Genomic DNA, 13,183 nt, shown 5'->3' with positions numbered 1-13,183 from the left:
ACGCAAGGGACTAGTATGCAAGTTGAAAAGGGCTTTGTATGGTTTGAGACAATCAGCACAGCAGTGATATAAGAAGTTTGACACTTTTATGTTGTCTCAAGGCTTTAAACGCAGCCATGCAGATCATTGTTTGTATACGAAAAGGGATGAAGATGGTAGTTCCATCATACTTGTTCTCTGATAACATGATGCTTGCCGCGAGACATTAAACTAGTCTCGATGCTTTGAAGCGTAAGCTAAATTCAGCTTTTGCTATGAAGGATTTGGGTGATGCAAAGCATATTTTGGGCATGCCTATTAAAAGAGATAGAAAGCTGAAATTGCTATTTTTATCTCAAGAAAAGTGCATTGCAAACGTACTTGACAGATTTAATATGGTTGATGCTAAGCCTCTTGGAGTACCTTTACCTCCATACACCAAGCTAAGCAAAGCAAATTGCCCAAAGGATGAGGTGGCATTGAAAGCAATGAAGGGAATCCCTTATGCATCAGCTTGTGGTTCTCTTATGTATGCTATAGTTGCCACTCGTCCCGACATTGCTTATGCAGTGGGAGTTGTTAGTCGATACATGTCGAATCCTGGCAAAGCACACTGGGAAGCTGTCAAATGCATTCTGAGATATTTGCAAGGTACACAATCAAAGTGTATTTGTTATGGAAAACGTGACTTAAAGTTACAAGGATATTGTGATGCAGACGTGGCAGGTGACATGGATACCAGGAAATCTACCAGTGGATATGTATTTGCTATTGCTGGTGGTGCAGTCTCTTGGTGTTCTAGATCGCAGAAAATTGTGGCACTAAGTACTACTGAGGCTGAATACATTTCAGCCACAGAGGCTTCAAAGGAGGCCATTTGGTTGGGCAGACTTCGAAAAGAACTTGGCATGCCTACTCATACTCCAGTGTTGGGTTGTGATAGCCAGAGTGCTACCTATTTAGCCAAAAATGCCATGTTTGATGCGCGTACCAAACACATAGATGTGCAGTACCACTTCATACGTCAAGTATTGGAGGATAGTCTAGTCACCTTGACTAAGATCAATATACAGGATAACCCTACAGATGTTCTCACCAAGAGTCTTGCTAAGGCTCAACATGAGCATTGCATACAGCTGGTGGGAGTTCGTTAGCTTAAAGGCGTCATTTATGCCTTTAAGTGGGAGGTTGTTGGGTTAAAGGTCCTAAATGATCTCTTAATGTAGCTTTTTATACTTTGTCCGCGTTCACATTGAACCTGGACAAATGTGAACCTGGACACATTTTTTAAAAGTCGCTTATAATAAAGTGGGAAAGCCACAAACTCAATAAGTGAGTTTTCCCCAAATTGTGCGAGCCCTCGAGCTCTTTGTGATTTTGATCTGCAACGCTACTGCTCTCCCGCACTCATGCTTGGCTACACCGGCCCAGACCTGCACTCTTTCACCTCGCGCATCTCCCGGTAGCCTCTCCTTCGTGCTTTCAATAGTCCCAAGAGATAGCCGACCTTCAAAAGCAGCTTCAGACTTGGCAGCGCGACTTGGCATCTGCCATTCATCCTCAGCATTCCCACCAACACTTGGCGTACCATGTGCCTCCAGCTTCTGCTGCTACTCATCCGCCCCGACATCCATTCATCCTCTGCATTTACAGCAGCAGTTAGTGCACCAGGCGCCTTCAGCTCCTCCTGCTCACCTGCGAGCTCGTCATTTTCCACCCCGACATTACAGGAGGTGACTAGCCTACTTGGCTTTTTCCTTGAACATAGTGACTCAGGTTTTCAATTACCTTTATTACCTTCAAAATTTTGGACATTTTAGTTTGTATAAATTAAGTTGCTTTAGCACTTCAGTTCAATGTAGATTCATTGCTTCAGTTTCTTAGTTTGGTTAGGATCGATTGCTTCAGTGAAGTGATACTTTCCAATGGCTGGCAACCTGTAGCTGGCCACAGTGTTCTACAATGTTCACAAAACTGCAGACTGTCAAGAGTACAAGAAGCTATGACTTTGGGAAGTTGTTTTAAGTAGACATGTACACATGGAAGGCATTTCCATTCAAAGGTATCCAGCTAGAGAAGTGTTCCACTTGACCAGTGGACAATTGAAAAGGTGCTCCAGTAAGTTGTGTGACTGATCTGATTTCTTGCACCCCTGGTCTAAACTACACGCTCTTGAGAGGAAATGGCCTAGCCATCTCTGATCCCGAGTCATGCATGCTAACTACGTGTGAGTTATCTTCTCCTCCAAAGTAAAGTAGGATATCAGACCAGCCATAGTCAGTAGGGGGTAACCTGTCCTTGTCATACCCGGATTGACTGGTCCAATTTTTATCAATGCCACACTTAACTGCTTTAACAAGCCCATGAAACCACAATCCACTTTGTTTAGAATGTAGTATATTTTGCAGCAGCGCCCAGAAACCTCTTAATTCTGCAATCTCTACAACAAGGTTTGTAACTTTTCTTACAATGTTCTCACAAAAGATTTGCTTGTCTGCTACTTGTCAGATCGCAAAAGTTTATGAAACAAAATGCAATAGCATTAGAAGTTGTTTAATGTAAGTAGTCAACCTGTAAAGCACCTTCCCCTTGCCTGAAGACAACAAGATTGTGTTCCAGAAGCTCATTCTCAACCAGGCCCTTAGTGGGTTCTTTCAGAAGCCTCAAGTCTGTGGCAGCAACTTTACCACCCCAGAGTTTGTGATTATTGCAAGCCTGACAATAATAAAAAACAGCACAAACTTTAACTTTGTTGAGCTCCATGCAAGCTTCAGAGAATAAGAGCAACGATGGTGAACTTTAAGTTATTTTCTGTGTACACAACACCAGAATGACCCGCTGTAATCACCTTCAGATTAGCAGCTATGGCGCTGTCAGGGTATGCCTAATCATGGAGAGCTTTTGATTAGAACCAAAAAGTAGTCATGATTAGTTCCATTGTTTGAACTCATTGGCAAAAGCTTCAAGGTTCTACTAAAACCACCTGAAGGTATGCATTCAGGATCTCCAAGCTTACATCGTGGAAGTCTAAGTTGTAATAGCAAAGAGCAACATAGACATTCAGTGCCAGCCAGTCCCTACAGAGAAGTTTTATACTTAGTGTCTTTTCACAATCATAATAAGTTATAGTACTTTGTTACATTTTGAAGGCACAACGGGAGTAAAGACTCTTGTTTAATGAATATACCTAGACAAATCCAGGATAAGCCCAGATTCACCCTTAAAGGTATAGAATGTCTTTTCACAATCATAATAAGTTATAGTACTTTGTTACATTTCGAAGGCACAACGGGAGAAAAGACTCTTGTTTAATGAGTGTTTGATGAGATGTAAACTGCGTAATAACATGATATATGCATGACAAGGCTTTTACTTTATAGAAACGTACATGGCTTAGGAGCTTGAAACTAGTTACCTGTGTTCAAGAAGTAGCCGTTTGTATATGTCTGTGGCATCTTGATAGCTTGCTTGCAGATAGTGAAATGATGCTAAACTCAGCTGATCTTCCACGCTTTCACCGAGCCTTTTGTGGTATTGCATAAGAGCCTTCTCGTCCCTTTTTTTATGTGCAACATGGAAAAGGATACGTATTTGCAAAGAGCAATTTGGGCCTGTTGCAAAACAAAATCAAAACTTACGCATTCCAATCTTCTTCCTGCCACTACTTCTGAAAATTAAGCATCAATAAGCTACAGTATCTCTCCCATAATGTGGAACCAAAGAGAAAGTACGAGGGGGAACAATCACACTGTCACTCTGTGCCATCACAAGTATGAAGACAGATACGTGTTCAGCCTGTACTGCCAATATATAGAGTCCTTGCTTTTTCCTAAAAAGGGCCCTCTCTCTAAAATAAGGAAGGCCCCACGTCTATGTTGCAACCTGTCTGAGCTCTCTAAACCAACTGAAAGTCCCCCGTCCCCACGCTTGGCAGAGAAGCTCACTATCCTTGTTTTCAACAAAGGAAGTATCTGACCCTTAAAAGCTTTCGCAATGAGCTCCTCCAATTAAAGCAGTGAGGCTGTTGATCAATTCCAATTGAGTCGGCATTCACACTGCTCAGCCACACCTGAGACTGGAGTTTTTTTTCCCGAGAAAAAGATCCTTCTATTAGTTAATAAAACTGCCCATCGGGCTACAACCACCTCTACTAGAGAGGGATACAACAATCACAGGGGAGACTCTCCCAATGAAAAAACAGCATATGTACAATGAGGGATAAATCAGGAGATGGGAGGAGGGAAAAGCCACACAGGTGGACGGTAGTGCCATCTGAGCTCACCCCGGACCATCTGAGCCACACAATCACAGGGGAGACTCTCCCAATGAAAAAACAGCATATGTACAATGAGGGCTAAATCAGGAGATGGGAGGAGGGAAAAGCCACACAGGTGGACGGTAGTGCCATCTGAGCTCACCCCGGACCATGGTGAAGAAAGGCCCACAGCGCCAAAGTCGAAGGAACGCCTCTCTACGCTCCCGCATGCGGTGAGAGCTGCCCTGAAGTCTCTCGAACTGTCCCCTCAGAGTATGGATCAACTCCAACCAAAAAGCTCAAAAAGTCTCAGCTGGTGGCACAAGGCGAGCCTCAAAGATGCGGAAGCAACGGGCTCGCCAGACATAGTTACCCGGAACGCGGAACGGGAACGGCGACGGGATCCCCGCGGAACGGGGGAACGGCTAGGGGTTCGGAACGGGAACGGCGTGGAACGGGAGGTATAAAAAACACCCAAATAGTGCATTTTTTAGCTTCTTGTGTTTAAATACAAGGAGTATTAGAGTGATTTGACTCTAATACTCACAAAAAACTCGTTTTGAAGACCATTCAATCTTGCTATGACTAGATGATGTGGGAGAGAGAGAGAGAGAGACTCAAGAGAGTGAGAGGGAGAGGGAGAGATTTGAGAGAGTGGGAGGGAGAGGAAGAGAGCTTGAAGGCTTAAAGCCTTGAGCCTTGAGAGAGTGAGTCTTGAGAGGGAGAGATCTTGAGAGTGTGAGAGGGAGAGAGCTTGAGCCTTGAGGATTAGCTTGTGGAGAGAAAGGGGGAGGGGGGTGCATTTTATGAGTCCTTGAGGCCTTGCACACTTCAAAAAGAAGCCCAAACATTTACTTCAATTTTTTCAATTTTTGCCAAATTTGTTTGTAGCCGTTGGCCGTTCCAGGGGCATTCCGGAACGTTTTGGGGGCGTTCGGAACGTTCCGGAACGGCCGTTCCGGTTTGCACTGGCCACCCGGAACGTCAAACGTTTCGGGACGTTTTGGAACGTTCGGGAAGGGAACTGCCCCCCCGGAACGCCGGAACGGGGGCTAGGGGGCGTTCCCCGGTAACTATGCAGCCAGATGAACCAGAGTGTCAAGCCATCGACGAGCTCCCAACACACCTCTCTCACTACACCACTCATGTGGAGTAAGCTCTGTAGCAAATTGGAGTGTAGGTCGACCCCCCTGTATCACTATCATCCTGCTAGTGGAGGATAGCTCAAACTGTAGCGCAGGGCCCGTGAGAGTGGACCAAGCACCTGCCCCCCAAGTGTATTGTCGTGCTATGGAAAGAGCTGGCATCAGCCGAAGGACCCGAAGCCAAACCTGTTGTGCCATGGGGCAGTCCCACAGACAGTAACGCTGACTCTCCAAAGGATGGTCACAAGCTGCGCATGCTGCCGGAAGGCCACTGTCACGAGGACGTGGCAGTTATTAACCATGTCACAGAGATGTGGCAACTGCTAACCTTGGTTGTTGGTTTCTTTCCAATGGGGTTTATTTTATTTGTTTAAGACCCTCTTCTTGAAGTAGCAAACGGTCGGACATTGTATGGCCAATGTGAACGGTAGATTCACCCGCAGACGGGAAGTGGTCGGCACTGGAATTCGTATGGTAAGAAGATGTCTAGGCTCAGAGCAAGATCATATAGGTCCCCCCGTCGCACTTAGCAAGTTGGTGGATACTAGGAAGTGAACTCAATTAAGGCGTAAAGTCAAGGTGGGACTTCCAACAAAAAGTATCCGACAGTTGGGCCACATTGCATTTTTGGATGCGGTCCCAATGAGGATAGATGGTCAGAAGACCAGTGGGAGCCCAACGGAAGCATCTCCTAAAATTTAGGGAACTGCTATTTTGGGCCACGAAATGTGTTCGCGTCATTACCTTCAATATGACTAGGGGAACACTTTACAACTCTGCCGCGAAGTCAACTGACGCACCAGTTGAGATATTTTTAGCAAGGAAAGCCCAAACTCGGAAACTGGGCGACGTGTCGGCTTGTGAGCGATTCTGCCACTCTGGGAGGCAAAAACGAGCTGCATATCATCAAAGGGGGCGCCATTTTCAGCCACAGGCGGATTGCAATAGGTACAGAAGCTATGGAATGCTTACCTTGCCCTCTATGCACAGTATGGTGACGGGAGTGATGCCCCGCACGCTACATACTGCTCTCTTTCTCCCCTACGTGCAGTTATGTGATGCCCCACAAGAGGGCTACTCATTTGACTGATGTACAGTTGTGTGGGTTCATGCTTTTGTGCTGAGGCAAGAGCCTCCTTGAGCAGGAACAGGGGTAGCTAACTGCTGCTCCAAAGCAGGCACTGGTGAGGGTCATAACCTCACCGTACAGGTGCAAAATCAGCGCTGTGTATGCGCTGTAATTTGACTGTTTTTCAGCCATACGGACGCCAGGATCATTGGGAATCGTGCCCCACTGGCAAAGGACAGTTAGGGGACTGTTTGGGGCTGAAAACAGGGCAAAAACCAGTAAATACAGCATGCTGAATTTACTGTTTTTGGACAGGAATCAGAGGGTATACGACAGTGCAAGCGAGTTCCAGCAGGGGAATCGGTTTCGCGCAAGTTTTGGGGCTGTTATGCTGCCGAAATTTGGCCAAATCAAATGGTATCTAGATGGATACACGTGAAGGATTCCCAGGACCTTACCTTGTAATTTACCCTCCTAAAGAATAAAGAAATACCGAAAGGGGCGCCAATTTTGGGGCCTACAGGTTGTCGGCGTCTGCTCGGAGCATTCTAGCTTCCGAGCCGTGTGTGTATTCAAGTGTTAACTCCCGTCGCAGGTTCTCTTTGCAAAGTGCTCTATGTGTGTGTATAAAGTAAAGAATTTCGGGTGAAAGCCAACGCCTACCGCCCTACGGGCCGGTTTCAGCCACTATGTACTAGCCAGCTTCCCACTGCGGTAGCTCTATGTGCAACTAGCCACTGAAACAGAGTGACTCGCCGCGGCTGTCTGGTGTCCCACAACCTCGCCCAAAAGGCTGACAAGAACTCAATTGTGAGACTCTCCTCCTGCCAATGAGGTGCTCCTGCAGAACGAGCCTCTCTCCGTGCTGCCAGTATGTGACGTCCCAGTCGAACATTGTACTGAAAGAAGGGGACCCCTGGGTGGTCGGCTGAAGAGAATCCCTCCAAAACCACTCTCCACGACCCCACTGCACTCGTGGACAGCTCTCCCAAGCCCACAACCTCCAATGGCCTGTCTCAAGAGCTGCTCGGTCAGGATCTATGACACAAGTCCTCCCACAGATACCCACAACTCAGATCCTCTGAAAACAACACTCTGCAACCTGCGGGGCCTCTACTGAGACTCTGTGTAATCGACCCTCGCCCTGTAACTAGAAAAACATGGAGGGTACACTCTTTGAGCAAACCCGAACTGCGATGAGGACCTCCAGTCGCGAGAAGGCTCCCATCCAACTGGGCGCTGCTGACTCAAGAGATGTAAGCCACTCAGCTGGTACTGCCTATGTGATGTCCTCACACATGCTCTACACCCCTCTCATGCCATGTAGCTGGATGCTCTGAAGCTCCTCTGACAGACCTGAGAACTGTAGCCAGTCACCTGAAGTGCGTGTTGGACCCTTTGCCATGGGACCCCAAGAAACATGAGGCCTTCTACCAACCAAGTGGCCTCTCTGAGTGCTGACCATAGGAGGCCAAACAAGGAGCTGCCTCAGGCACTCCTCCGTGCAAGTGGGCTGGTGCTGCCCCAAGCCTCTCCGCAGTTGCTCCCAGGAGCGAAGCAGGCTCACAGCAAAGCAATCCTCCAGTCTCCTGCTCAGGCCAACTCTGCGCATCTCTGTGAAAATCCATTTGATGGAAGGCCTCCAAGGGCCTCATACCTGAGGCACTCTAGCTCTAAGCCGTTGAAGCAAAAACTCCTTCCAGGGCTCCTCCCTTGGAGGCAGTCCTCTGACAACAAACTTCCCAAGGAGAGCTCTACTCTGTTGTGCCCCCCTGAGAACAAGGTAGAGTAATGACCTGCCAGGCCACTTTGGCCCGGGCTTAGGGCTATCTGAGTGTCGTGCCCTGACCAAAGGAAGTTCTTGATCAGCCTCTCTACCTAGTTGATGCAGGAGCTCGAAAAGATCCAACAAGATGTAGTGTACCACATAGTAGCCAACAACACCTGCCTGCCAAAGAAAGTCGTGTCGAGCTCCAATGTAACAACTTCCTCCTGATGGACAGGAGGAGGGGAGAAATCTGACGCTCAAGAGACAAGTCCAAGCCAACCTGATAGCCCAAGTATCGAACTACAGTCCCTGGGGGGGATCCATCTAAACCCCTCACCTAGCAGCCAATCAGGCGTAGGAGCATTGCCAACCGAGAAAGCCACTGTCTTCCTCCAGTTGCACCTGATGCACAACATAACGTCTCAAGAGCCTGCTCACACCTTTGTAGGTTGGCCTCCTAGCCCTCCAAGTACAAAGTTGAGTCATATGCAAACTCAACATCCAGTAGTTCATCGCTCTGAATAGGGAGCGCTAAGCCACGTAGACCAACCTACTGTGAAACCAAAAATCGGCTCATTGCCTCAGCATAGAACACAAAGAGGAAGGGGGCAAGAGAGAAACCATGTCTGACCGAATGTGTGAGCATGAAACGGTCTCCTCTACCTCTTGCCAAAAGCACCTGACTGTGTGCACGTCTGCAAAGAGCTGACACACCTCTGATCCAAGCATCTGAAAAGCCCATCCTGTGTAGAGTGCCCTCCAAAAAGTCCCAGTGAACTCTATCATAGGCCTTCTCAAAATCGAGAAGAAGTATCATCAAATCCTCACCACGGAGGCGCACGAGGGCAGATGCCTCCCAAAAAGTAAAGATGTTGTCAAGGATACTGCGCTCCTTGACAAAACATGTCTTGGGTCCCATGTATAATGCTCTCTAGAAGTAGTTGAATCCTCAAACTCAGAGCCTTGGCAAGAATTTTGTAGGCTGAGTTGAGGATGGTCATGGGCCACCATTCCCAAATCTCCTCCAAGGAGCCACTCTCCTTGGGAATGAGGTAGATCAAGTCCTCACTCATGCAGTCAGGCATCTCTCCTGTGTGTAAGATGTACTGAAAAGCGCTACAAAGGTCTAAACCAAGCAAGTCCCAGTACTCTAAGAAAAAACTGGGAGCCAAACCATCCTCAGTGGAACAGCTACCACGGGGAAGTGCTATGAGGGCCGCATGGAGCTCCTCTAGCTGAAGAGGCAGCTCAAGTCTCTGCGGCATCTCCTAAGTCACAAGACAAGGCATCTGTGCCCAAACCTCCTCTCTACATGCATCCTGATGCTCTTACTGCCTCCTCGACAAGAACATCGATAGCTGGGTCGAAACCATGGCCCCACTGTCGAAAGTGTGCCTGAACTACTCGGATGGCCAAGGGGATCATCGCAATGACCCTAGACGCCATCTCGGGAGTCTCAAACTCTATCTGGTAGCAGCCACGCCCGAGAAACTGAACATCGAGAATCTTGCCCACTTCTGCTAAAAGGCGGGCCTGGAGGAGATCACGCACCTCTCCTTTGCTAGGTCCGGTGCCGATGATCTTGCAGATGACGAAGGTCGCTTCGAGGCGCTCCACCTTTGCGGCTAGGCTCTCTTGCTCTGTCGACCAGAGAGCACGGCGAGAGAGCAAGTCAGATGGTGGGCTCGACAAGATCGGGCGAGGGGGCTTCTGGAAAGTCCCTCTGGAGCGGAGCATGAGCCTCCATCTGTCTTTTGTTGTGAGTGCGGCGGATGACAAGAAGCAGACGACTTCCGAGGAGCTCCGACGGTGAAGGACAAGCCCTCGGGGTCCAGGCACAATGAGAAACCGACGGCACCGGGGGGGGAGGGGGTTTTGCGCAAGGGAGAAGCGGGAGGGGAGAGCTGGAGGCAACGAGCGGGAGCGAGGGGGCTAGCGCGTGAGGACAGAGGAGCGAGCGGAGGAGGCGGGCTACGCACAAGGGCCGCCAGCACCAGCGCACAGGGCAGAGGGCAGCGCGAGGGCAAAAAAAGGGGGGCTGTTCAACGATGGCGGGGAGCAACGTACACAAAGACGGCGATGTCAACGACGGGGTCTATGTCGAAGACGATGGATGATGTTGATGATGACGACGATGGTGACTGTGACAATGACGATGATGGTGTCGTCAAGAAGTCCGGGACTGCGATGACGATGACGAAGGTGTCGTCGTCAAGATAGGGATCTACGATGACGATGACGATGACGAAAGTGTCGTCGTAAAGATAGGGACTGCGATGACGATGACGATGACGATGACAACGATGGTGTCGACGACGACGGCGTCAAGGCTGAAAACTAAAAACGCTAGATGCTCTACTATGGGTCTGCTACTGTGGTGGTACTGCGGGGGCTGATCTGCAACCGCGGAGTCATGCAAAGGCTGAGAATGCAAAACGCTGGCTGATCTGGCCTGGAATTGCAAAACGCTGGCTCTCTTGGCTGAAAACTGAAAACACCAGGCTGATTGTTGGTTGGTCAATGCAGCGAGGAACTCATAGTTACCAGGGAACGCCCCCTAGCCCCCGTTCCGGCGTTTCGGGGGGCAGTTCCCTTCCCAAACGTTCCGGAACGTCCCGGAATGTTTGACGTTCCGGGTGGCCAATGCAAACCGGAACGGCCGTTCCGGAACGTTCCGAAACGCCCCCGGACCGTTCCGGAATGCCCCTGGAACGGCCAACGGCTACAAACAAATTTGGCAAAAATTGAAAAAATTGAAGTAAATGTTTGGGCTTCTTTTGAAAGTGTGCAAGGCCTCAAGGACTCATAAAATGCACCCCCCTCCCCCTTTCTCTTCACAAGCTAATCCTCAAGGCTCAAGCTCTCTCCCTCTCACTCTCAAGATCTCTCCCTCTCAAGACTCACTCTCTCAAGGCTCAAGGCTTCAAGCCTTCAAGCTCTCTTCCTCTCCCTCCCACTCTCTCAAATCTCTCCCTCTCCATCTCACTCTCTCTCTCTCTCTCTCTCTCTCTCTCTCTCTCTCTCTCTCTCTCTCTCTCTCTCATCATCTAGTCATAGCAAGGTTGAATGGTCTTCAAAACGAGTTTTTTGTGAGTATTAGAGTGAAAGCACTCTAATACTCCTTGTATTTAAACACAAGGAGCTAAAAATTGCACTATTTGGGTGTTTTTTATACCTCCCGTTCCGCGACGTTCCCGTTCCGGACCCCTAGCCGTTCCCCCGTTCCGCGGGGATCCCGTTGCCGTTCCCGTTCCGCGTTCCGGGTAACTATGGAGGAACTGCAACAGGGAGTTGCGGTCTGGCGAAGCTAAGGGCTGAAAACTGAAACGCTGGTCGCTGTGGGCTGAAAACGCTGAATTGCTGATGCTGAAAACTCTGGGCTGAACTGCTAAGAAAATGTTGGGGAGCCTGAGGGTGCCTGCCGGTCTGCTGCAGTGCCTGCCCTTTCTGTGTCCCTACTTCTTCTACTTCTACTGAGTGCCCAATGGGTTTCATTTATAGGAATTATATGCTGGGTAGGGCAAGCTTCCCAACAAACTTACAAAAAAGTATTCAAAAAGTCACTTTTGATGAAAGAGGTGGTTCACACGGTAAAATGCCTGCATGATGAAATGATTGGTCTTGTGCAAGAGAGGGTATGCAAGTGTGATTGGCCTGGACATGTACGTCCTGCTAGAGGCTCACAAAGGTGCCAAGCTCAATCCTAGGCTAAGACTCACGCTAGACTATGGCAGAAGCTTGTCCACATGGCACAAGTGAAGTGCGCACGTGACACATGCCCACTCTGTGTCTTAAGGAGATCAAAGATGACATCCATTGCAATACTTTTCCAGGGGCGGGTGGGAATGGGTAAAAGCTGGAGTAATCCTTGTGTCTTATGCCTGTCAAACTTGACCTTTCGGCATACTAAACAATTGCGAACGAAGTCGTCCACGTCCTTTTTAAGTCTCGGCCAATAGAAGTAATGCTCCACACCCTCCAAGGTGGTATCAATGTTGCGGTGACCCGTAAAAGGTGAACAATGACACTGTCAAGACCTTTTCCCTCAATGGCTATGTAACACACAACATCGTTTTCTTCATCATGTAGCCATCCCGTATGGAAAACCCTGGAACTGTCTCCCCATTCTGTAACCGAGTAAAAATGTCCGCAAAGTCAAGATCTGTGGCGTACTGGTTAACCATATCCTCGAAGCTTCTGTGATAAATCGCGGAAATAGCCAAGACTAAGGGCTTCCGAGAAAATGCATCTGCCACGAAATTTTTATGTCCTTGAACATGGACAGTCTGGCAATGAAACTGTGACAAGATATTAGCCCACAGCATCTGCTGTTCCGAAAGCTGCTTCTGTGACAAGAAGTAGCGTAGAATTTGATGATCTGTAAAAATTGTGAAGTCGGCTCCGAGTAAATAGTATCGCCACTCTGTAAGAACATGGATCAGTTCCAATAGCTCTTTCTCATAGATCTTTGCCACTTATTTTGGCCTTGAAAACATTCTGCTTTCATAAGCAATCACATGGCCTAGACTACAACCACAAGCATCACAATAAACTTCGAATGGCTTTTGCAAATCTGGCAAAGCCAACACTGATCCAGTAGTCAATTTTTCCTTAAGTGTCTGAAAAGCAATCACCTGTGTCGGTGCCCACGAGAAAGGGACTCCTTTCTGAGTCAATAAGTGCAAAGATGAAGCTAACTCTGCAAACTTCCGAATGAACAGCGGATAATAAGAGCACGGGCCCAAAAAGCTTCGAACTTTATGAACATTTTTCAAGTCACGCCAATCACGGATAGTCGCAATTTTGGCCGGGTCCATCTGTACTCCTGCGGGGCTGAGACAATGTGTCCCAAGAAATGTATCTCCGACAAGAAAAAATCTCTCTTTTTGGCATTAATAACCGATCTATGATCGTGCAATGCCTAAAAGACCTGTAGCAGATGGTGTCGCTGCTCTACTTCATTCTTG

At 48.3% G+C, this 13,183-nt stretch overlaps 1 protein-coding gene across 6 annotated transcripts in view; it reads right to left on the bottom strand.

Moving 5' to 3' along the window:
* Positions 1-13,183, bottom strand: part of LOC147429107 (uncharacterized) — a 91,120-nt gene that overhangs the window by 25,260 nt on the left and 52,677 nt on the right. For all 6 annotated transcript variants that reach the window (XM_086495527.1, XM_086495526.1, XM_086495528.1 and 3 more), the window contains exons 3-6: positions 3,395-3,590; positions 2,963-3,056; positions 2,828-2,863; positions 2,551-2,694 (exon numbers count right to left, since the gene is read on the bottom strand). In XM_086495527.1, the coding sequence (XP_086351653.1) occupies positions 2,551-2,694; positions 2,828-2,863; positions 2,963-3,056; positions 3,395-3,590 (470 nt within the window). The remainder of the gene's footprint in view (positions 1-2,550; positions 2,695-2,827; positions 2,864-2,962; positions 3,057-3,394; positions 3,591-13,183) is intronic.

The sequence above is a fragment of the Adiantum capillus-veneris genome, chromosome 22 (assembly GCF_014529385.1).
Source record: "Adiantum capillus-veneris isolate H3 chromosome 22, ASM1452938v2, whole genome shotgun sequence".
In the NCBI taxonomy this organism is placed as follows: Eukaryota; Viridiplantae; Streptophyta; class Polypodiopsida; order Polypodiales; family Pteridaceae; genus Adiantum; species Adiantum capillus-veneris.
This window is presented reverse-complemented; position numbering and strand designations above follow the sequence as displayed.